General features: G+C 30.5%; 2 protein-coding genes and 1 long non-coding RNA gene across 11 annotated transcripts; 2 read left to right on the top strand and 1 right to left on the bottom strand.

Moving 5' to 3' along the window:
* The first annotated feature begins 71 nt into the window (after nucleotides 1-71).
* Nucleotides 72-16,851, top strand: Wnk (Wnk kinase). 6 transcript variants are annotated; one of them, XM_033335045.2, is made up of 21 exons: nucleotides 72-283; nucleotides 2,626-3,191; nucleotides 3,346-3,485; nucleotides 4,809-5,070; nucleotides 5,155-5,425; nucleotides 5,509-6,659; nucleotides 6,732-6,904; nucleotides 6,985-7,363; nucleotides 7,459-9,278; nucleotides 9,353-9,581; nucleotides 9,662-9,859; nucleotides 10,278-10,352; nucleotides 11,028-13,231; nucleotides 13,311-13,755; nucleotides 13,827-13,958; nucleotides 14,040-14,441; nucleotides 14,529-14,688; nucleotides 14,761-14,846; nucleotides 14,924-14,991; nucleotides 15,074-15,246; nucleotides 15,357-16,851. In XM_033335045.2, the coding sequence occupies exons 2-21, from the start codon at nucleotides 2,958-2,960 to the stop codon at nucleotides 16,031-16,033; spliced, it is 9,279 nt and encodes a 3,092-aa protein (XP_033190936.2). In that variant the 5' UTR covers nucleotides 72-283; nucleotides 2,626-2,957; the 3' UTR covers nucleotides 16,034-16,851. The 6 variants fall into 6 exon arrangements, with proteins under 6 accessions (XP_033190936.2, XP_033190941.2, XP_033190939.2 ...); XM_033335050.2 differs by lacking the exon at nucleotides 72-283 and adding an exon at nucleotides 700-924 and having other exon boundaries at nucleotides 14,532-14,688; XM_033335048.2 differs by lacking the exon at nucleotides 72-283 and adding an exon at nucleotides 702-924 and having other exon boundaries at nucleotides 10,281-10,352.
* Nucleotides 16,852-19,549: 2,698 nt separating this feature from the next.
* On the bottom strand, nucleotides 19,550-21,130 carry LOC117157207 (uncharacterized). Its single transcript, XR_004464239.2, has 2 exons — nucleotides 20,121-21,130; nucleotides 19,550-19,678 (listed from the first exon to the last, which is right to left on the bottom strand). It is a non-coding gene; the product is annotated as an uncharacterized LOC117157207 (long non-coding RNA).
* A 325-nt stretch (nucleotides 21,131-21,455) lies between these two features.
* Nucleotides 21,456-26,132, top strand: LOC117157202 (uncharacterized). 4 transcript variants are annotated; one of them, XM_033335058.2, is made up of 7 exons: nucleotides 21,456-21,607; nucleotides 22,551-23,358; nucleotides 23,435-23,635; nucleotides 23,730-23,963; nucleotides 24,090-24,340; nucleotides 24,415-24,661; nucleotides 25,060-26,132. In XM_033335058.2, exons 2-7 carry the CDS (start codon nucleotides 22,591-22,593, stop codon nucleotides 25,330-25,332), a joined length of 1,974 nt encoding a protein of 657 aa, XP_033190949.1. In that variant the 5' UTR covers nucleotides 21,456-21,607; nucleotides 22,551-22,590; the 3' UTR covers nucleotides 25,333-26,132. The 4 variants fall into 4 exon arrangements, with proteins under 4 accessions (XP_033190949.1, XP_033190948.1, XP_033190945.1 ...); XM_033335057.2 differs by having other exon boundaries at nucleotides 24,415-24,745; XM_033335054.2 differs by having other exon boundaries at nucleotides 24,415-24,808.
* The last annotated feature ends 10 nt before the right edge of the window (nucleotides 26,133-26,142 follow it).

Genomic DNA, 26,142 nt, shown 5'->3' with positions numbered 1-26,142 from the left:
TCAATACATTCCCATCTAAATAAATATCAAGTTTCGGGTTGCATATTAATGCATAGTCTCGTATCGAGATTAATGCGTGTGAAAAAATAAAAGTTGCTCGATGCTCGACGAAAATGTTTTCATTAATTTTAACGTGTCTTTATGTCATACAAATTTCATAGAAGTCTGAATTGAAACAATTTTACCATCTGTGGAGGATTCGTTCTAAATATCATATATACAGTAGTAGTGTACTCTCATGTGTGCATCACTATTCCTACACTAATTAGATACGTATTTTCCTGTACGTAAATTATACTTAATTCTTTAGTTATTTTAGTTTTTTTATGTGACACTTTTATTGTGTAGAACATTTTAAGTATGTAAATGGATATATATACATATATATATATATTATACAAACATTTAAAGTGAACAAAAAGTTTATAATATACGAAATAAGTCTATTATAAGTTTGTTTTAATTACTTAAAAAGTTTTACAGGAACAAATAAGTATATACAAAATTAATTAATAAAACATTCAATCGTAAATAAACGTTATTAAAAAGAATAAAACCTATAAGAACAAATTTTTAATGATTAGTGTTACATACGTAGAATAAATTATTGAATAAAACACTGAATCGTAGGTAGGAAAATGGTTATCAAGAAAATAAAACCTATAAAAACAATTCTCAATGATCATTCGGTGTTATATGATAACATAAACGTGATTGGTGTGTACGCGGCATAAATTTATAACTTGATCATTGTTGACGCATAGCACCGCGAGAGTGCGCATTACTCAGTGAAAAAAATGGTGGTTATTTGGGTGTAGTCGGACGATTTTCTGCATCACAAATGTGAGTACCGGCTGACTAAGAAGTTACGAGTGCTGTTTGTCAGTGCGTCGCGAAGCTAATATGATCAGGTCGATATCAGAGGTAATGAAACAATCATATAATTGAACAAATATCTTATATATCCATACGAAACCGCTGATTCTAAGTAGATATTGTTGTTCACGCATCTCCGCATGACAAGTATACTTGCTTGTCTTCCCTATGTATTTTATCAGACAAAAATCATGGATAAATCGGTGACGTTCATAGAGAATGAAAAGATTCGAATTTATTCATAGGTCTCGAAGCTATTCGCCGCCAGACAATGTGTAAAATATGCACTGACGCGATATTTTTGGGATAGATGTCACATTATCTCTTTGGTGGTCTTGACTATATGCACGCGTACGAATGTGTGCATTTATTTGATTTGCGGTATACGTGTGTAGTACTTCCTCTTCACCCCTTAATACGCATGTGTTCGGCATGCATTGTAACGGTGTGTCCGTGAGATACGTATATCACAGTATATACGTAAGACCTGCTACTTGCTATATACTGTCAACATTTTTCAAGTGACTGTTCCACGATGCTTGACAACATACTGCGATATTTAACGAAGTAAATTTTATTCCCCACCTGTTCATGTTCAATCTCTTTATTTCAACTTATTAATACTTCTCGCAGTTATTTCGTTGAAGAAGTTTACGAAATCCATAAGTAATAATAAATACATAAGTGTTCGATTTATTAATAAATAACGAAATATTGTCTAGACGATATATTTAGTATATCTAAAGCACTAATTCTGAGATCGGCTGTCCTCACATTTATTGGCAGTCGACATGATCAACATTAGACTATTGATGTTGTTAAATTTATATAATCCGTCTGGTATATAAAACTGTTTGCAAAGTAGGGATTATAGTGAAACCAGAAGGACTAATACACACATGCAATTCTGCCCTCTGTAAAATAGATTAATTCAAGCTTTATTGATAGAATTCTATTTCTATCACAAAATGTTCTTCCATGTAGTTCTAATTTTGTTTTTCATTCCTTTTTTAAATAAACAATTTACTTCGTTTGTAGTTTTTTGTATATTCGTTACTCGAATAATTTGTAAATTATTCGTGCATTTAACATATGGTATGATGTACATATATAATATAAAATTATTTTAATAAAATTATTAATTCGCATTTAATGCAAACACTGATAAATTATTAACATTATTTAAAATTACAATAAAATTATAATGATAAACATAATGAGATAAGCATACATATTTATTAATATTTAAAGTGTGTCATATAAAATATTTAAATAGAATGACGTAAAAATGATGTTTGTTATATATGAGAAATATTAATTTTAAATTATTTTTTACTCACAATACATGTGTATTATTACTTTGAACCATTAATAATAAACGATATTTATAACTTATAAACAAAGTAAATGTGTAGTGCTTGAAATAGTGAATTATTTTTTAATATATATAATATTGAATCAAAATATACTTTAAAATCATCAATCTATTTTGAAAACTTATGTTGAATTAAAAGTTAAAGATAAGTTAAAAGATAAATTAAATATTCATATAATATTCAATCAGAACTTCGAAATTAAAAAATTTGTCTCATTTTATAAAAAATAGAAATCATAATAAAGATATTATCACAGTAAAGATATTATTATAAACAAAATAAATTCTTCATTTATTTATGAAATTTTTGTCATTAATATTTTATTACTATTATTAGTTACTATTATTAATATCAATATTTTTTCTGCTTTCAGAATCATTTAACTTCTTTGGTATTAAATATTTATTAAGAAATTGAAGTAACAGAGTATATTTGGTAAAGAAAGGAGGAAAAGATCTGTGATGAATATAAGAACCACATACTCTGTGCACTTATATAAATGCATCCAGTATTTTATAATTTGAAAGATAAAGTTAATTAAAGCTACTGTTTTTCTAAAAATCTTTATCTAAATCAAACTGAGAGAGAAAATATATATATATATATAAAAATTTATATATATATATAAATATATATGTACATATACATAAAATAGAAGACAAGGATTTTTATAAAGTGAATTCTTTCATACGTTGGTTATGTGCAATGCCGAGATGCTGCAATGAAAACAAGGCAGTGAGTTCGGTTGGCACTAGTCGGGAACATAATACGGAAGATATTTTGTTAACACAGAGTCGTTCTTTTACAATTGGAAATCAGTTGGAATTAGAGGAAGATCCACCAATTGTTGAGAAATCACACAGAAGAGTAAGGTGTGATCTAAGTCCAGTTCCAACAAGCACAAGTACTAATTTGAATATAAAGCTTTTAAGTATTAAGGTAAACTTCTCATAAATTAGTTTTAGATTTATATTTTATCTGTTTATATACATGCTGTTAATTTCGCAAATTTATTACTGAACATTGTTAATATCTCTGTGCACACTTATTTATTATCACATTGAGGATTATAATACTAGTGTATTGATTACAGGCAGATAGAAATAGTCGTCAAGATCAAGTGGAGACTGGATCTGGTGGGTACAGAGAACGGAAGAAAGAAATTAAAAAGAGAGCAGCTATAGGCAATACAGTGCGTGGATTCCTCTCATCTGGCCACAGCAGGCAGGACAGGTATAATGATGTCTGTATCAAAATCATGCTTCTTACATTGTCATTTTTTATCTTCTGTCATTTAATTTCTTTGCTGTAATACATTCTTTGCTTTTCATTTAACTATACATGTTCAATATATATGTATATGTTTAATTTGGAATGCACTTTATAAGGATTGTTCTTTAATATACTATTTTACAGATTCCGTTTTCTAAATAATTATTCTATTACAATACATAATCTGAAATATGTCTCTAAGGAACAAAGTGTTTGTGTACCTCTAACTTTGAATTTTTGAATTACTGAATATAACAAACTATAATAATATATTAAATACTAAAACTACACATGCACAGGAATCTTTTGTATATCTCATCTGTACTGTACATGTACATATTGAAATTATTACAATCTTTAAGAAACATTACTTTAGAAAAATATGTTAATTAAAATATTTTATGTGCTAAAATTAGTTGAAAAATTAGTGAATGCTGAAGTACTATAAAATCTAATCAAGAAATTTTTTCCACATGAAATTAGAAAATTTCATCAGGAAAAGTATAAAAACCAATATATTTTCAGAATTACTGACTCTGAACTTCAAGTATGAAATTTTGTAGGTACTCAAAGGTTAGTAATTACATGATTTACATTATTGTCATACTGCAACATAGAACTATTCAATTATTATTTATTGTCATTTACACGTTCAAGAAAAAATAATAGTTTATCAACAACTATTGATTTAGTTTTCTGTTTTGGATTTTTATCATTATTATAGATTTGTGTATATCTTAAATTTATTTTTCAAACATTTTTCATACTTTTGCTTCCTTTAAGATTAAGTAGTACTTCAAACCATTATTCATAGCATTTCAATATTACGTAATATAACGATTTCATAGCTGGCGTGTATGTACGAGTACATTTAGTACAGATGAGGCTAAACATTAATTTCTTAATTTAGATTTACTATTCTTCATAGTTATATAATAAAAGGTATTTGATTGCAAAGTATATGTGTGCGTGTAACATTTTTCAATTTTTATCATATTCATAAAACACAATGTAATACATGAAACATTTCATGATGACAAATATGACTTCAATTTGGTGTAATCATACTTTCTGCTATAGTTTGTATTTATATTTTGTATTACAAAATAAAAGCTTTCTACATACTTTGTATCTAAATTGAAATGCATATAATTATATGATTTAAACGTAAAATTTGAACTTTGTCTCTTTTTATCAAAGAAAATAATATTTAAAAGAAGAATTTAACAAAAAGAAAAGGAAATATGGCGTAATAATTATGTAGTATGTTTAATGATGTTTTAGGTATGAGACAAATAGACAACAATCTTCAGGGGGAAGTGGCCTGTCAAGTTTATGTCCAAAGCTGGTGGCCAGTGGAGGAGGCGGTAATCAGAGTGGGATTAGCCTGGCAGTGGGCCACTTAGCCTCTCAAGAAGGAGTAGGTCCTTGCTCAGTTGTAACCACTCAAAGAATCCATAATCACACACATAATCACAAACGCCAAAGAAAATTATCTATTGTCTCACAAGCTGGCACTAGTGCTCATAGTTCTGGAGATAGAAAGGTATATTAGAAAACAAAAGCTTTTTTATATGTAAGTAATATTTTCATATAAGTATAAATTGTATGTTTTTACCTATTTTCTTAGACATCAAATCTAAGCCGTTCCTCTACACCAATTTGCAAAAAACAAGTGCGGACTCAAAGGGCTGATCATACGGATTCATTATCGATAACAAGTAACGGAGTCGCCAGTAGCTCACCTTCTTCTAAAAAGAAAGTTTTATCTGTGTTACGAATTTGTGAAAAATCATCATCTCGGAATCTCAATTCACCATCTTTAGATCATGAAAATGATCGCAGTTTTAGCGATGCAGAGGAAGCTATTACAGCAACAGAAAATGTGTTCAATGTGCCAGGTATTTTATACTTTCATTCAGCAACAATTTTTGTATACAGAACGTTTTACAGATTTTACTACGAAGTTTGCTTTTATGTACAGGATCCAGTTCCACACCTTCAACACCACTTAGCCGATTGAAATCAAAAAAATCGGACGAAGATGAAACGAGTGTGGAATACAATATTAGTAAAGAAGGTGCTGATTCCTCACGGAACCCATCAGACAAAAAAGGATCACTAGATTCCAACGAAGAAAAGACGTCTACATTAGAATGTTTCGAATCTTCTAAAACTTCGAATATTATAAGAAAAATATCGGCAAATAGTATCGACGAAGAAATAAGTGCACAGAATAAGCAAAAAGTAATTTCCACTTCTTCCACAAGTACGAAATCCAGCAATATAAAATCTAGAAACAAATATGTTGCAGAAAAGATGATTGAGCAACACAATAGCAAAAATTTAAAAGGAATAAATATGGAAAAAAACATAAATACAAGTTCGTCCACAGAAACATCCATGAGTTCAGCAGCTAATAAAAATAACGAAAAAACCAAACGGAAAACGTCTAACGAAGAGCCAAAATCTACTAATATTGCAGAGAATGAAGACTTAGCTAAAAATTCTGAGAAAAATGTGATAGATGATAAAAATGACATGCAACAAAGTGAAGAAATGGTAAAAAGCTCAAGATTTGTAACATCAAAGGTGTCAGAAGAAATTGTGGAAACTGAGATTAAAGATATAGATGCGCAAAGAGAAGTAGAAGAAGAAGTGACGATATATGATGAAGATGATAATGGCACCAGTATCAGTGATATTGTTGCTACTCAAGCGCTTCATGAATCTCTGAGTAAATTAGGTAAAGTACCACCATTAGATACTGAGTTGAAGAATGTCAAGGATACAAACACCCAAGACGAAACCAAGATGGTAAAAGAAGAAAAAGAAAAGGAAGTCGTGCAAGAAGAAGCAGTGGAAGGATTTATTGGTCCTTTACTTGATGAAAATTTTAAAGCAGATGAAAAATTAACACAGAAAACAATGGCTATGGAGGAAGTACGAAATTTATTAATGAAAGTTAAAGTGCAAACTGTTGAAGATGATGATGACGAAGAAAAGGCTATAGGTATATCACCAGATGGTAGATTTTTAAAATTTGAAGAAGAAATTGGTAGAGGCAGCTTTAAGACTGTATATAGAGGTCTGGATACTCAAACTGGTGTAGCTGTTGCTTGGTGTGAATTGCAGGTCAGAGAAATGTAATTGAATGTTTGTATTACTTTTAAACAGATTTGTATATAATTATAACTTTTCTTTTAGGAAAAAAAATTAAATAAGACAGAAAGATTAAGATTTCGAGAGGAAGCAGAAATGTTGAAAGGTTTACAACACCCAAATATTGTCAGGTTTTATGATTATTGGGAAGTTACACTTACACGTAGAAAATATATTGTGCTAGTCACTGAACTTATGACTTCAGGAACCTTGAAAACGTACGTTTAAACTCATGAAAAATTTTAAAAATTCCTAATATTATAATTATAATTCTAAATTATTATGCAACTCCATATAGGTATCTGAGACGATTTAAAAAAATTAATCCAAAAGTTGTAAAATCTTGGTGTCGACAAATTTTGAAAGGCCTTAGTTTCTTGCATTCGAGGTCACCACCAATTATTCATCGTGATTTAAAATGTGACAATATCTTTATTACTGGTACCACAGGAAGTGTAAAAATTGGCGATTTGGGACTTGCTACTCTTAAAAACAGAAGTTTTGCAAAAAGCGTTATCGGAACACCTGAATTTATGGCACCAGAAATGTATGAAGAACATTACGATGAATCCGTTGACGTTTATGCGTTTGGAATGTGTATGCTTGAAATGGCTACTAGTGAATATCCATATTCAGAATGTACTGGACCGGCACAAATATATAAACGCGTAGTATCGGTAAATTGTTTAATGAACTTTTTATTATTTATATAGTATTCATTTTTATTCAACGTGTCAAGCAACATATTGAATAATGTTTGTATTATACGCAGGGTGTAAAACCGCAAAGTTACGATAAAGTGGAAAATCCAGAAGTACGTGAGATTATAGAAATGTGCATTCGATTAAAGAAAGAAGAACGGCCTTTAGTTAAAGATCTTTTAAATCACGAATTTTTTGCGGACGATGTTGGCTTAAAATTAGAAATGGTTTCAAGAGATTCAGCCGTAGCGGATGCGGAATTATCGCGTGTTGAATTCCGACTTCGAGTGTTGGATCCCAAGAAACGTACTAACAAACATAAAGAGAACGAGGCGATACAGTTTGATTTTGACATTCAAACTGATAATGCAGAAGAAGTAGCCTCAGAAATGGCTAAATCTAGCCTTATACTTGAGGAAGATGTCAAGGCTGTAGCAAAAATGTTAAAATCGCAAATCAGCACTTTGTTGCGAGAGAGAGAAGAACGTAAAGCCAAAGAAGAAAAGGAACGTTTAGATCGAGAAGCGGATAGTGTTAATACAACCAATGAAAATTTGTTACAACAACAATTATTACTTCAACAAATGCAATTGCAACAGCAACAACAACAGATGCAATCAAATATGAGCATCCAAATGCAAGGTCAAGTACAAATGCAGTTGCAACAGAATCAAATACCTTTGCAACAACAGCAACAAATGCAAACTGCTGCACAACAACCTCAGCAACACAATTTACAACCACAACAAGTCCAATTGGTTCAACAGCAACCATTAATGCAGCAACAAACGTCTGTTGTTCAGCCACAGCAAGCACAACAAATGCAACAAGTGACTCAGGTTTCACAACAGCAAGTGCAGTACCAACAACAGCAATATCAACAGCAGTTACAACAACAATATCAACAACAACAGCCACAACAATTTCCTCAGCATGTTTCGCAAAATTTAACTGCTACTTCTTCACAATGCTCTACCCCTCAGACTGTACAGACTCAACCACAATTTCCTCAAGTATCTCAACAAATACAACAACAGCAACATTTGCATCAGCAACAACAGTACATACAACTGAATCAAATGAATGTGCCGCAACAGATGGGTCATCAAATACAACAACCACAGATACAAATTTTATCACAACCTCAACATATGCATCAGCAAATATCGCAACCTCCACAAGTGCAATATTCTCAACCGCAAATACAGCATGTTCAAAATCAGCAGTACTATCAGCAGAATACGACAGGAACCTCAGGATACAGTACGCAACCCCTATATCAGCAAAATATATCTCAACAAGTGTATCATTCGTATGCCAGCTCAAGTTCCTCCGGCCATGTCGAGATCTTATCATCCAATCAGCCTACAGCCCAAATTTATTCTCATCCAAGTATCCCTCAAAATACAGCACCTCCAACTTCACAACCTTACATGCAACCACAGCCAGGACAAGTGCAACCATCTGTACCAACTGGTCTAAATCTTCAGAGCACATCATCAGCAACTCATATACAAAATACAATAACATCAACAATTCCAAATATGCAAAGTGCACCTACTCTTATTTCGAACAGTGGACATCAATCTCAGCCTCAACAAAATGTCTTAGTTCAAATGAAATATTCGCAAAGTTCTAGTATCCCTACTTCTGTACCCATATCAGCTGGGATTTCTGTGCCATCAACAACAGTGTCTCAGCAACAACAGCATTTCATTTCAAACACAGAACAGCTATGTTCTAACACAGAAAGATCATCTTTATCTAAACAAGATACAATGGATTCTGTGCAATCTTTACCAACAGACATACCGCCTACTATTCAGGATCAAGGAAATGTCTCTAACGTGTCTAACATAAGCACATCTCAAGCAGCAATGCCAAATGAAGGGTAAATATATAAAGTTTCAATGAATCTTTAAATAAATATTGTTTAAGAAACTGACCAATATTTTGTTTATATAGAATAAATCAAGAAAGTGCAGAGAATGTCACTTCATCCGAAAGATCTAGAGTAAAAAGATCCGGTACGAAACGTAAGAAACCTGGTATCAAATTAACAGTTTTGTCTGTAAGTAGTAATGAGGGACAATCAATGATTGTTGAATGTCAGTTAGATACCAGCAAACAAAAAACTGTGACATTTAAATTTGATAGAGATGATATGGTACCTACTGACATTGCTAATAACCTGGTAAGTAAATAATAAAATTTTATATGTTAATATTTTTATCTTCAAAATTTTTATTATTATTCTATTCTTATTTTCTTCAGGTTGCTGAAAATTTATTGCCACAATCTCAATGTGAAACGTTCGTTGAATTGATAGAAGACATCGTTAAACAATTACGTTTGGATCCTACACGGGCTTTACCTTTAGTAGCACATGGTCCACCAGATCAATCTGCCGGTGGTAGTCCGGTTACGAGTCGTCGACCTAGAGATCGTGACCACAGTCTTGATACAGCTAAGGTAATGGTTTTCTTTCCATTTTTTCAATTTGTTTTATAGATATTAATATACTACGAATATAATGAAATTTATACAATTTATCTACAAAGGAAATTCGTTTTCTTTTTTTTTCTTTTTTTTCTGTTTTTTTATCAGAGAACAAATAGAAATAAATTTTGAAATAGAAGTTTTCAACAAAGATCATTGTCATTGGTATTATTACTTAAGAACCTGATACACAAAAGTCCATAATGCATATCATAGGACTATTTTGCTTGTTGTAAGTTCTTTTCTTGAAATAATAGAACCATGTTTCTTATATATTTCATACTAAAATAACGTTGTGGTTACGCTCGAGATGTATATCTCGTGATTCCATAAAAAAAAACACAAGGGTGTACCTCCAAGGTATAATTGGTGTGTATCGTTTTGGACGCAGCAGGTGAGACATGGCTCGCTAACTCGTCAAAGCAGCCACCGGTCGTCGTACAAAATCCATCGTAGACACCGTTCGGTGAGTTCATCGTCCCCTCTATACCTTATCCTGTTTCCTATATTTCATCGTATAATCGTGGACGTTTGTGCATCCTTTTTGATTCATGATACATTGTGTTCGGACATTTGTGTATCTTTTGAAGTACAGCAATATTATATGACGACATTTCCTGCATATTAAATTCCTCCCATAGGCAATTCGTATAACATAACGGTTAGACTATGGCCAGGGCATACTTTATACTTTAATTTTTATATATTTATTCTTAATTATATATTACATTTAATTTTTACTTGAAAATTTTTCAGGAAAATTCACTCTTTTATGAAGATTATAATTTCTATTAGCAGTATATTACAATACATTTATATATAAGAGAATCCTATATATATATGAAATAATAAACAACATTCATACAACATTCTTTAGAAATGAATGAAATTGTACTTATTTAAATAGATTTTTTTGTAACATAATAGCATTGTAAGATATGCATTCTTTATTAAAAATACCTATTTGTGTTTCCCTTTTTTAATTTATTTTAAATATACTTAGTAATGTAACCGACTTATATAACTGTATTTTGCAATAATTATTTCATTTATGCCGCTATTTGGTTTTGTGCATTGTAATTATTTTATTGGTAAAAGGTATACTTTGATAGCTAGATAATTATTTTCTGTATGATTCCAGAGAGACGAAACTTCCAATACTTCTACACCTACGAAATTATTACCGATTGACCAAATTCTTTCTCACATTACGGGCTCCACCTCCATGGATAAGCAACAAAATGTGCAAACGCCTGATAGCCAAATGGGTCCTGAAAACACATCAGCTGAAGCATCCAGAAGATCATCGACCTCTACACAAAATACGGATACATTAACACCGACTAATTTACCAAGCGATCCCACTGATCCAACTCAGGAAACCATAGTTTCTGCAGCAGCAGACACAGTGTTAGACGCGCAAAGTATACTGAAAGATGAAACAGCTAAATCAACGTATATCCAAAGTCAAATAACCGATTCGACTGTAAATCAAATAAATGAAAAATCTAAAGAATCCGTCGTTCAAGATGCAATGGAACAAGAGAAAGAAACGAATAAAGAGACACACTTTGATGCCATAACTGCAGAAGTAGCTACATTAACTGCGCCACCTCCAGCACGAAAAATTTCTCGTTTTTTAGTTAGCCCTGTAGTTGAACAGAAGATTGTTACAAGTGAAGAAGAAGGATCTACTTCTGTAGAAAATGCAGATAAATCTAATGTATTAACAGCTCAGCCTAGTTCATTATCGCAATCAAATACGATTGATGAGGGGCAAGTAAAACACGATGATCTAGAAGTGAATGTTTTAGAAGCACAAACTATGGTTCCTGAAAAATCTAATATCGAAATCGTTACGCAAAATCCTCAATGTATCGCAGAACAAGTAGACACTGTTCAAACAATTCAACAACCGGTACAACAATCAATTGCTCTTCAAAGTACTGTACAAGGGCAAGCAATCCTATCCATATCACAAATGCAACAGAATGTTAGTGCTGTGCAATCTAGTCAACAAAATGTAATGGTTCCAGGATCAGCAATAACGCATCAATCGCCTCAACAGGTACAAGTTGTATCTCAAAATGTAGCCATGCCACAAAAGGATCCACAAACTCAAGTTGCATCGAGCGGAATCAATATATCAGGACAATATCAAAATCAATCTATGCCATGCAATATTCTATTACAGCAACAACAAATTCCTATACAACAAAGTTTAACGCAAATGCACATTCAGCCTGAACATCAGCATCAGGGACAAATGCAAGCTCAGCGACCATTGCAACAATTTCAACATCAACAAATACCGCAACAACATCAACAATATGTGATACTTCCTAGACATATTCCACAATTACAACCAACCACAATTATAGATGAAAGAAACCGCAGGATTTCTAATATTTCTACAACATCGAACATGTCTACGGATTCGCAAATTTCGGAAATTGCTAATATGACGGACGATAAGAAGCAAACAATGATCATGCCCAATTTATCAATGCCCCAAACGCAGCATGTACAATTTATTTCTCAACCAGATGGACCAAATATCACTCCTTTACCACAGACTGTTTTGGAACCAATCCAACAGCTTCAAACAGCACCTCAAGCTACAGTGAATGTCCCAGCAAATGTATCTGTACCTGTTTCAGTTCCTGCCCATCAAGCTGCCACTGTAGAAGTTGCTCCTAAAGTTACACTTAAAACAAAAGAGGTTTCATCAACGCTTCCAGATTTAGCACAAAATTTAGCAAATATACTTTCAAACCCGAAATCGAAATCTGTAACTCCTCATTGTTTAACTACCCACGAACCAAACCAAACTGTAAATATCCCAGGAACTACAATACTCGAATATAAACCTACTCTCCAGTCTGAACAGTATTTTCAACCTATTCAACCAGAAGCAAGTCAAATACAAATGCAACCGCAATTACAGCATAATTATCAAGTGAACACAACACAGCAAGGAATTCCACAAACGTTTCAATTTAGTCAACAACCTCATCAAGCACAAATACCTCTGCAGCAAACAATGCAACTGAATGCAACTCATCAGATCGACCCTCAGTTACAAATGGCGCAACAAAATTTTCAACAGAGCAAATGGACTGCTTCTATGAATCAAAATATTATACAGCAATCTGCATCAATCAGACATATTCAACAGATTCAACCACAATCGCAACAAACTATGCCACAACATGTTATACAAGAAACTCAAAATATAGAAAGTTGCATTTCTTCCGATCAATCTCAGCTTCATTTAAAGCTCCCTGATCAACAACTCTTAGGAAAAGTATCTGAAACAGAAGCTCAAGATGCTAATTTAACTGGGTATGTATAGTATATATAATATTGCCAAATGTTTAATACAGGTATGTTTATACATTAATTTATTTTGTCTATATATTAGGCGTACAAGTTCCGAATATCCTTTATTATCGGAGAACGAAAGCTCTAGCCATGATATAACTCCTGAACATACGATCGTTGAATCTGTAGATTCGGTATTATTTACACAAAATCAAGCATTGCAACAACAACAGCAGCAGCAGCAACACCAACAGCAACAACATCGAAAGCTTAGTCAACAGAATTCGCTAGATAAAGTCACAGATACGACTACTGGAACTAGTGTTCCGGGTGGAACAGGTCCACAAACAATAGCAGATCTCCATCAGAAGCTTGTTCAATTAACAAGTCAGCCGTCCGAAGCGCTTAATGTAGGCACACCTCCTATAAGTTATCCAGCTACTCCTCATAATCACCAGATAATAGGTGGATATGATGCCTACATGCATTCTTTACAACAAAAACTTGTTAATATTGGCATGCCAATTTCCACTACACATGGCATAGTAAGTAATTTAAAAAATATAAAGAATTAAATTTTTTTGTATTTTGTATTAATAATATGATAAATACATAGCAGGGTCCTCTATCACCTCAGACTACAATACAGTCGACTACAAACTTGACTGATTCAAATGTTCCAACAAGTGTGGAAAGTTCTGTTTTAACTCAAGAAAGCTCAATTCAACAACTTACGCTTTCTCAAACTGTAGGTTTTACGTTAAGAACGTCATATACATTTGTCTTGAAAGATTTAAATTAATAAAATATAAAATTTTCTTATGTTCAGCATGTAGATTGCTCTCTCGATAGTCCAACTCCAACACCTGGAGGGGCTCCTGTAGGGTCTGAAACTATGAGTCCGAGTAAAGAGAGTATAAAAGTTCGAATCCAAAGACCGGGATCTCGTCTCCAAGAATTAGAACAAGAATTAGCAAAAATTCACAGAGGATCGATTCCAGCAACAGCTTCTCCACAACCTTTAACACCTCCTGTATCCATCAGTTCTGTTCCGCCGTCGTCCGTTGGTTCTATTCAGCTGCAGCCATCGTTACAGTCTACTCAAAGTTTATTGACTACTGTTCCACCTGTAACTGCTGTACCTGTTGCTACCGTTACTCCCAGTGTCTTTACATCACGCTCTGATACGAACACTCCAGTGCAAGTAGAATCTCAAGAAAATGTTTCCGAGGTACATATAGAGTATATTTAAGTATAGCAAATTTCGGTATTTCCAACGAGCGTTCTTGAAAAATAACTAACTAATTTTAACTAATAGAAGGTTAGTACAACACAACCTGTTAGGAAAATATCAAGATTCGTGGTTTCCAAGGTCGCAGGTCCTCCTAGTAATGCTACTACACCGATTCAACAACATACTGATATGTCAAAAAATCAAACAGAAGATTCGAAGGTTTATCATATAGATGACACACAGGGTAAGTATTCTACAGATCAATGAAATAGATACATTTAGAAATGTTTAAAAATTAAATATTCATGAATTACAGGTACACCAGTACAAATAACTCACAGCCGTGAAGGTTCTCTTCCACCTACGCAAATTACTCAGCCTATTAATGCTCCTGTTGTAGAAGTAAATACATAGCTTTTATTAAGTATATGTTTAATTAATTTATGTGCCATTAACCCAACTGTTAATATTATTTATAGCAAGCAGAAAAAGATGAGAGATTTTGGACATTAACACCAAGTGAAGAATATCAATTGCTTATAAAAAAGTAGGTTTACATTTATAAAAATTTCATCTTACAGTTTTATAATAATTAAAAATTAACTTCTTTTACTTCTGTATATATACAGGCAAACTATGGAATTGGAATCCTTGCAAAGAAGACACAGAGAAGAATTGGAACGATTTCAACAGCATCAATTGCAGCTATTAATTCAACAGCAACAGCAAGCAAGTGCACTTCATCAACATCACCATCAACATCATCCAGTGCTTTATCATACTGTTACGACTAGTGTGCCAGGTTAGTCATTGATAGTAACTTTAAGTAACTTTAAACAACTATTTTATACGTCCCATTTCAATCATTATATTTCATCGTCCCATGTAATGACATAATTCTTTTCCTAACAGGACAAACTAGACTTCCAGGTACAGAAGACTATTTAATGTTTAACACAACGCCCCAAACTCCTTTACAAAAAGCTCCAAGTAATTATCCAGATACCGATGAAACATTACGATTAGCTATGCAGAAATTGAAGCAAACTCCTTTGCAACTACAACCACAACAGGCGGCAACTGGAATACCACACGCTTATGTTATTCCAATTCCAGTAGTGCCTTCTGAAACTATGCAAAACGTGTCTACTCAACAACCTACTACTTATACAAGTGAACTAACTGAATCTCTAGAGCCAGCACATAATCCGACAATTATAAATTCAACACAATATCAGTTCACGCCTATATTACCAGATGGAACAAATTATGCAGTATCCTCTACTGGATCATTAGTTACACCTATACCGATATCAAGTTCAACGGGAAGTGGAGGTTACATCCAGTATCACGATAATCAAACATTATCAAATTTTCAAACATTTAGTTGCACACCACATGGCGGTTTCTTTTTACCAGCTGGCTATCGGCTAATATATGCTCCTTCTGGTGGAACGTCTCAGTCGCAGCCAGCTACACCAGCTACCCCACATATAGGAAATTCTCATGACGGTACACCGCCGGCAGAACCTTTGCACGCAGCAAATGTTGACAATTCAACAGCTCCACCTTCCCATACCGATCAATAACGTAATCTTCAGCAAGTTATGATCTATATTTTTCGATTTACTCATTTTCGTAATACATTCTTTATTTAAACGTGTTGCCCTTATCCACTAGTATGAGAATCATGCATTATTACAATTGTTATTCTATTATAGTTTTGCTAATACGTATTGCTACCCTCGTCTTCGTGGATATGTATGCGAGGAGATGCGAATGAAAGTATTTAGGATGTATTTGATATTGTAACATCCGTGCGTATCGTTAAAATATTCTCGTTATCTGTGCGTCAGCATATTAATTATTTGATATGTGCCTCGCAGCGAAATTAAAACTCTCAATTCGTACACGGAGAATATTTTGAATGAACGAATTAAGCTTCTGGACAAAAAAAAAACATAGGAAAGAAAAAGAAATAAAATATTGAAATTGAGGATAGAGGCCTTTACATGTACTGTGCTTATATCTTATTGTAGTAAATACCCTTCTTTAGTAAAAATGCTTGTTAAAAGACTTTTTCTGCTCTCAATTTATTGATAGCACAGTCCACATTAGTACAGGCCTCAGCTAGTCTTACAAATGATGGCATACAGCCATTCTGCTCGATATATATGTATAACTGTTAATGTATACTGAATGCTTTGGACAGAGAATGTATGTTTACGTGTGCATGGATGTGATTGCAGGAGTCAGACAGAGAAGAAATATGATTAATATAGTCACTGTTATGCTTTAATGTATTTCTAGCGATTTTACCTATTTCAATTAAAAAAAAAAGTCATGTGTTACTAGTTAGCAGTTTCATGTATCTTATCTAATATTATATCAACTATTATCTTTTTTAGACTTGATTGTGAATATTTTTATTATTGCATATTTAATTTATCGAAGTTTATTTCATTTGAATTGGCATTTCATTTACAATACGTTCTGAAATACATTTGCACAATCCATTCCTTTGAATATTTTAGGAATTTTTGTTATTTAGCACTCCAATTTCTGATAAAATGGTGATGAAAATAATGGTAATCATCATAGATATTGAGAATCTAATTAAGAAAAAAAGAAACTCAATAGGAACATGACATATGTATGAAATTCATACATGTTTTAACAATATCAAAAATAAAATAATCTAGTGCTTGTGTTACATCCCAAAAAATATATTTTAAATTTTCATCTGTGCTATCACATATTGCATTTTGCAATATAGTTAAGAATAGCTTATTTGTATAACTACAAATATTACTGCTGTTTATTGGTAATTATAATGTTATCTTTATTTCGTTCAAATAATTGCAGTTCGCGTCGTTTTTAATGTTGCGATTTACTACTGCTTTAAACATGAATTTATTATTATCAGTATTAGAATTTCGAAAATTATTTTAAAATTTTGAATATGAAGTTTTTTCTTGTAATTTCCAAGTTATTGATACTTGATCATGATATTATATTAAATTACACTCAATTGTTTCATATACACATATGTTTTATTTCTAAGTTTTGCATACCATAATTCCGTTATTTCGTTTTCCACTTTATTTGGGAGAAAATATAATTATACCTTTAAATCCAGTTAATCCACCTGGTAATAAATTCATGTGGCTGTTGAACGAAACATTATAATATAGGTAATTGTATGTATTTCTTATGGAAATGCATTGCAATTATTCTTATATAGTTACTTTAAATAAATTTATTAGATAATACTCAAAGAAAATGCATAACATGTAATACTTAATGTACATATTATTCATTTACTGTTAGGTGGATTGGCTTTTGATAAAGATGCAGCTTCTATGTTTGTTAATAAAAGCTGAGTATATGAAGTTTCTAAAATAAACTATATTTAAATGTAATAATTTACAGTGATATAGTTTGGTAAAAATTGATTTTTAATTTCTTAAATTTATTCATTGAATGTGATGAAATGCATGAAATAAGACAATAGAAATGAATATTATTTCATTAACAGCATTGCAACGGACTACTTCCTTCCAAATATATTTTACACAATGTGATTTTAAATATACATAGTATTATAATGATAACGATGATGATATAATTGGAGTAAATTTTTGTAAAACATTATTGTTGTTTTACCAAAGAATACCAAACCGCACTGTTACATACAAGAAAAAATCACAATATGAATTCATCATAATTTTCTTCTACTAATATGGCATCTAACTTGATGGAATTGAACAACTTAGTACATTCAGACATAGGTATTACAATATATTTTTCAGAAAATATGACAAAAAAACAAGTAAATCATATTTTGCTACATTTAAAAGATTCACACATAAAGTCTTAGTACATATTGATGGATCAGAATTTAATGAACTAATTTATTACAGTTATTTAATTTATTTAACAGATTCATATAATTAATTACAAGCATATATAGATAATTTGTTGATTTATATATATATATATACATGATTTATATACATATATATGTATATATATATATATAGTATGTACTGTATAAGCATACTGTTCTAAACATAGGAATATATCGTATGATATTTTAGAAATGCAGTTGTGAAAAACACATGTTTCTTGTGTTACATTTTGCTTTTTCAAATTTCGAATGTAAAAAAACAAAACTTGACTTGAATAATAGAATGAATTAAATTTATCTATAAATTATCCTTAAAATTACACTGTACAAAAATTTGAAGCTCACTAATTAGAGCATATAAAAAAAGCTTTTTAAAAGAATTGTATGTAACTATTACAGGAAGGTTTAATTACGTTCTAAAATATCTCGTACTAGTGTTTAACTACCTTGCTTGTAATAAAAATGAAAAATATGAAAAAAGTTTAGACAAAAATAATCGAAGAGCTTTTCCTGTGCTAACTAGTGTATAAGTTCATACATGCTTTAAAACTTATGTAATCTATGTTGTGTGAAATTCTATAAGAAATTTTGTAAAGACTGATTAGATATGCATCAGCATTCAATAGATTGCAAAAAAAACAAAATTAATTTAAACCATTCACTGTATGGAGAAAAAGTTGTAACTAATAGAGATATATAGAAATTAATACAAAGAAACCTGAAATAATTTAGATTCAACTCAGAATAATATTATCTTCCATTCCTTACTTGAGAAGTACTTACATCAAAATGTAGTTTGTGATGTTAATTAATACATTGTATATTTGTGAAATTTATGAATATATTATGTAGACAACAACACAACTTTTTTAATTAGTATTGCATGTACTATATTTTTAAACAATATTTTTCTATGTCACATAACTAATTCTAAACATATTAAATTATAAATTTATTGAAATTCTTTTATATGAGTTCTGTTAAATTTAAATCATCTATTGCAAAGATTATAAAGAAAATTAGAAAATAGTATATCTTTAACAAATGATTGTTTCAATCATGATATCTACATATCATTACCATTTTTATTTACATTTGTTTAATAATTATCTTACAATAATAGTATAGTAGATATAAAAATAGTTTGTGGCAACAAAAATGTTAACTTATATTTATATTGATTAAATTATAGAAATTTCATGATAAAAAACTTTTAATTTCTGTTAGTTTTGAAGCAATCTTTATATAAATTTTATATTATCAAACATATTCAAAACAGTCACTTCAGGCATTTTCTTCATTAATTTTATATGTATTGAATAGCCTGCAATTTAAATGAAATACGTTACTAATGAATCATGCAAAATCAATGAAATAAAACAATTCACTATATAAAGCAAAAAGAGTTATTTATTATTTTATTAGAAGACAAGAAGATCATATTGAAATAAAAATTATTAAATGATTTAAATAAGTAATTTGACCAAAATAACTAATTGTGTGTATTATGAATAAACTATGGGTATTTACGAACCACAAAAATAGGACCTAAATAGAAATTTCTTTCATTTCTTAAATATTATAAGGAGTATTTTATTTTGAATATCTTTTATATTTTTGTACAATATATAAAATAAAATAAATAAAAGCATAAAAATGCGCGGTATAGTTATGAATAATTACAGGATCAAACAACTTTTATTAAAATATCTTTTTAGTGATTGTTCATAATTTACAACAAAGGATTAGAGAGACGATATACTTACGATTAATGGAGTTGTGAAGTGCTTATAATAATTATGCTATTGCTTCCATACGATTTCGATGCCGTGCGTAAGCACCCATACAGGCAAAAAATCCAATGATTCCAATAATCAATCCAATGATCAATGCTAAGGTATCTCCAAAATCAAAGCTGGACGAGGCCATCGCAAAATTAAATGTCGTAAAAATAGCAAGCAAGAAATAAAACCACATTTTTGCAATATAAAAAAGATTTGATTATTCGATATGATAAGTAACCTTCACGATGGTGGGTTTTAATAAACACTACACTTGTACAATAAGATTCACATATCTTGCGCGTTTATTAAATCAACTTTCAATTCGCTACCAAGGTACTATTATGTTTTTTTTACTTTGTTACATCATACACACAAAATGTATAAATCTTTATTTATCAGGTTTTCATTCGATGATCAAACTAGTATTGTTTAGTCATTTCCTTGATTTTAAAACGTAATACAACGATTAACATTATGATCCAAATTTGACAATTACAAACTATACAGTTTCTATATTAAGTTTTCGTTTCTTTAACATTATCAAAGTTAATCATCTAAAATGTAAAGTCAGTGTATGTATATAATAAATGATACTTTGCGTTTAACAAAATTTTATTATAAATACAACATATGTATATGAGGATAAATAAAACGTCAATTTTAAAACGATATTGAATAAATATCATTAAAAAATATATTTTTATAAAATGCCTGTTTTCTGCATGTACTTCCATATGTCTTATTTCAGAACATATGCATATATCAAACTTTTATACCAAACATTTACCTTTGCTTAATTTATATACAAAATTCCATATATCATTTTAAAAACTTTATCTAGTTTTTTGTAGTTCTTATAAAACAATTTAAAGTTTTCAGGGAAAGTAAATTTCTTTAAAAATTTTATATACATATTCCCTTTTTTACAGGGAAAAAAGCCTACAGAAAATACGTTACAAATGTGGGATAAAATATGTTATAATACATTTATATTTTTTATTATAGTACAGTAGTATTAGATCACAGACATAAATGTCTAATAATTAGATAATATTGTATATGTAGTATAGTATAGTTAAATATATAGTACAGTACACTATATAATATACTTATAGTACACAATATACGCTAAAAAATATATTCTATGCTATAAAATATAACTAGACATTTAAGAAATGATACATACTTTCCAATTATTCTTGAGGTTTTGAAAATTTTTGTGAATATTTCCCCAACAATAGTTGCCCAATCAAAAGACATATTCTGCTCATAATGTTCAGATCAGCCTATTTACGAATACAACGAAGGCAACCTATTTTGACAAAGATAAAGATGTATCTGTGCGATGTTTAAGGTGGCGTCACTTGCTTACTGGGGAAAGTATAGAGAGAAATATTACATTGGCGCGTATCGACCGAGCAAAACAATTTTTCCCCTCATCGCTTACACATTTCAACTATTTGACACAGGTAGAGTGAATAAAACTATACGAATATTTGTTCGTTTCTTAAATGAGATTTTTCACATTTTAATATATTAGCATATACCTTTTTCGAACGGATAATCGTTGCCGTTTTGTAGCCATTTTGCTATCCGTTGATAAATACAAGACATATTCGTACCGACTGGTGAACCGCGTACCTCTTGTCACATATAAAATGCTAATGCTTATTTCAATGTTTTGACCGATCTTCGTCTACAAACCTTTTCTTTTTTTTTTAACACAATATTATATTAAAGAATGTATACGTGTAACAAGTACATGCATAATCACGCATGATACAGAATATCCAAATGCTGTGAAAATCAATTTAAAAGCGAATAGACGTGAAGGACACAATCGCATTTATATTTTTCCTTCGATATGATTCTTTAATATTGTTTGTACTTTATTTCACTATGTGATTGGAAAAGATGTATATAATATTACAGTTTTGATAGATATGTCTTTTATATATACAGAAAACTTAAAGAATAATAAAGTATATATTTTTGCAATGTATAAGGCAACATATTTATGCACTCTATAAAAAAGGTATGTCCTAATTGTTAAAAATTGTAAAGTAAATGCTATGCTTTTTAGGATATGTGTCATATATATCGATTATATATATTATTACATATATAATAAATATATGCTCGAAAAGTAGGAAGCATATATTTAAAGTATTATCGATTATATTATTATTTTTACTTTAATAAACAGATCATTTATTAAATATAAGGCTTAATTTTTTATGTTTTATATTGTTACATTTTGATGTGATTTTAATGATTATAAATACTTATGTTTGGTTTTAGATAAAAGTCAGTTTAGAGATAATTAAATAACAATTTAAGTAGGTTGTTTTCTTTTTGAGATACTGTGAATTGTGATATATACAATAAATGTAAATGATATGTTTTTTTAAGCGCCACTTTTTGGACATCAGAATTTAAAACCAAATCTATTATGGAACTGTCACATGAAATATTGGATACAATAGATATTAACAATGACAAAGATGTGATGGAAGTATTGAAGCATGCAATCACAGAAGAAAACATTATAGTAGAATCAGAAACTGCAGAAGATTCTGTAGAAACAGAAATAGAAGAAATTATAGAAATAATAGAAGAAATAGAAGAGGACAAAGAAGAATCACCACAGGATGACATTATTCTTATTGAAAATAATAATGGGAAAATTAAACCAGAGATGGAAGTCTATGCTTTTGACGAAGATAGTTCTATATTTAAGACACATACTGATAATGAACACGAAAAGAAAGAACAATATGATAAAAGTAGTAATAAGCAAGTTATAGCATATGATGTAGATGAAGATTGGCAAGACGAAGATATGGAAGAAGAAGAGTATGAACTGAAGTTTGGACAGAGTTCTAATGTATTAAATCACTGCACAGAATCTTTACAAAGTCAAAGAATATCAAACAGTGATAAAAAATATGTAAATAATCAAACAACCGCTTTACCATTACAAACAAATAAAACAGAATCCAGGGATAATGTAGAATCTTCAGACAAAGTAGAGAAATCTAAATTAAGCCTAGAGTTTAAAAATAATGTGAATAGCGACGAAAATATTGATAATAATGTAAGTCATGAGATTGTGAAGAATGTTGAGAATAATCTATTATACACTGTTCTTGGTACAAAGAAGCAAAGTTCAGTAAAAACATTTCAGGCAGATAAACTGTCGGATACTCATTATATCAAGGTTTGTATTACCAAATTATTTCATTATACATAGTTGCTATTATTTGTCTGTATAAAAGTAATAGTTTTATTTTTAGATGGAACAACTTGACGAAAATACTATACCAATTGGAGGAACAATTTATTATGAAGCAGATAATATAGAAACATTGTATGTTGCACAAACAGTAGATGATAGTGAACAGTATTATGATACTATAGCAATGGAAAATGAAGAGCAAGTATGGGAAACAATTAATTCAGATACCAATCAAAACCAGGAGAAAGAAAATTCTCAGGTATTAATTTAAAAACTGAATGTTTAAACTTATTTCTTTGTTTTTCATTTACTAAATAAATTTTCATTAAATTTTCATCCATTTTCAATTTTAGGATCAAATATTTTTACATGAAGATGAGGATGGTCAATTATATTTCAAAGATGAAACTGGTACTTTACAGCCAGTGTATTTGACTGAAGATGGACATTATGCTATTGCAGAAATCAGTGATGGTTATGAGGGCAAAGAATTACAAATGAAATCTGACCAGAATGCTAGACAAGTAGACGAAGAATCTTACTCTATGCCAGATAGTGAACTCAAATCTATTCATAATAATAAACAGGTATTTGATAAATTCTAATAATAATTCTAATATTTCTAATAATATTCTAATAATTCTATATTTGGTAAATTCTAAAACGTGCAATATCAAAATCATTTTCCTATTTTCATCAGTGTTACTTTTCAGAATTCTGTAATATCTGCTGCTGAGCTAGATAACGAAGATAATACTGTGACTATATCTCTGATAATATCCGAGGATGAACATGGACAAAAAAGAACTCAAGTTATTATACCAACAACGGATAACTTAAAGTGTGATATTTGTAATAAAAGCTTTAAAACGTCGTTCCAATTACTTCGACACAATAGACTGAAACACGCTCGGGAAGAAGATATTACAACCAGAAATTTCCCGTGCGATTTATGTCCTAAAAGGTAATTCTTTATATAAATTAAATTTGTTTTATTAGTTATAATAATAATGATCAATTTTTTTATTCGCATTTCAGATATCCAGATCAAAATTCTTTAGCTCGACATAGAAAGACTCATACTGGTGACCGACCATTTCAGTGCCTCGAGTGTCATAAAAACTTTCCAACATCTACCGCTCTACGTCGTCACTTGACACTTCATAATTCACAATCTCGACCTCTTCCGTGCATTTACTGCGGTCGCCGCTTCGTAGATAAAGCTAGTCTGGTTAAACACGAGCAGTCGCATTTGGCTGGTGATCAGCGGACCCACACATGCGATGTATGTCATAAGTCATTCTTACATGCAACTGATCTGAGTCTACATAAAAAATATCATGATCCTGATAAGAAATTTGACTGTGAGGTTTGTGGTCGAGAGTTCAACAGATTGAACAATTTGCAGAGACATATGATGGTACATCAACAAGTACGTATGATCAATACGATCTTAGTGTTTAAATTGTTCGGGTCTCGTAAGAAAAAGAAATGTTTCCATATACTTTTTGCCATTTCTCTCATATTTTCTGCAACTTGTACGTACTACGTAAAATTAAGGAATTTATATAACATAATAGGAGTTGAAATATCTTAAATTATACAATTATAGGTGTTCTCAACTCTTTTAAAAGTAGTAATTTAATTATAATGTATGGTATTTCTTTTATTTCCACATTTTAGCAAGGGGCGAACGAGGAAATACTTTCTTGCGACGTATGTGGCATCACCTATAAATTCATGAGTTCGTTGACGAGGCATATGGTGACGACACACATGAATCCAGAAAAATTAAGGCAACAAGCGGAAGAACAACGAAGGAAGCGTGAAAATAATTATCGTCGTTATCTAGAAAATCGAAAAATGTACGAAACTCAACATTCAGGAGGATACGGAACAAAACGGAATTATCACAACACACGTATACTTAGTGGAAGTAACGACGAAGCAGCTTGATTTGCATTTTCAAATTACTCGATGACCGCTAAGAAAAGTACCATAATAAAACCATAGTTTTTCAAAATAAAAAGAGACATAAATATGATAAATATTTGCATATAACATAGGGGTATTTCTCTATCATTTTCTTCGCTATAGATAATTGAATAGGTAAATATTAATTTAATAAATATATGAATTGTGTAGTGTTTGAAATATTCATGTATCTTTATGAAAATTCAGGTATATGCTTTATAGAAAAATATAGCATACGTATATGTGTTTAAAATAGAATATGTATATATAAATACATTTCATTTTTATTGTACACTAGGTATTTACATTGTAGATACAATTGTTATTAGTAACGTTTTAATATATACATATTTTATTGTAATTTTCATGTAATTATAGTCGTGTAATGTAGGTAAGTACAAAATATTGTAAGAGTAACAAAAGAGGAAGTTTATAAATCAAATTTTTCGTACGAATGTCTCTTAATATGAGTCATTATTATTAATACTAAAAGATGGCTAAAAATAATTTTTTTAATTCAAATTTGTAAAAAAATCATATTAAAATATGAGAAATAAGTAATGTTAATGTTTTGATATTCATATTATTTTGTAATTCTTTTATTGTTCACAATTAAATTTAATTACCGGTTCAAATTTGGATATACATGTATGTGTGTGTGCGTGTGCGTGTGTGTGTGTATATATATATACATTTCTATATTAATGAAAATTAAATGTTAAATTATGATAAATATTTTTTCCCAACAATATAAAACTGCAAATATAAACTATCACTAACTACTGTTCATGT

The sequence above is a fragment of the Bombus vancouverensis genome, chromosome 15, assembly GCF_051014615.1.
Source record: "Bombus vancouverensis nearcticus chromosome 15, iyBomVanc1_principal, whole genome shotgun sequence".
Lineage (NCBI taxonomy): Eukaryota > Metazoa > Arthropoda > Insecta > Hymenoptera > Apidae > Bombus > Bombus vancouverensis.
Note: the sequence above shows the minus strand (reverse complement) of the source record. Positions and strands in the feature narration are given on the sequence as shown.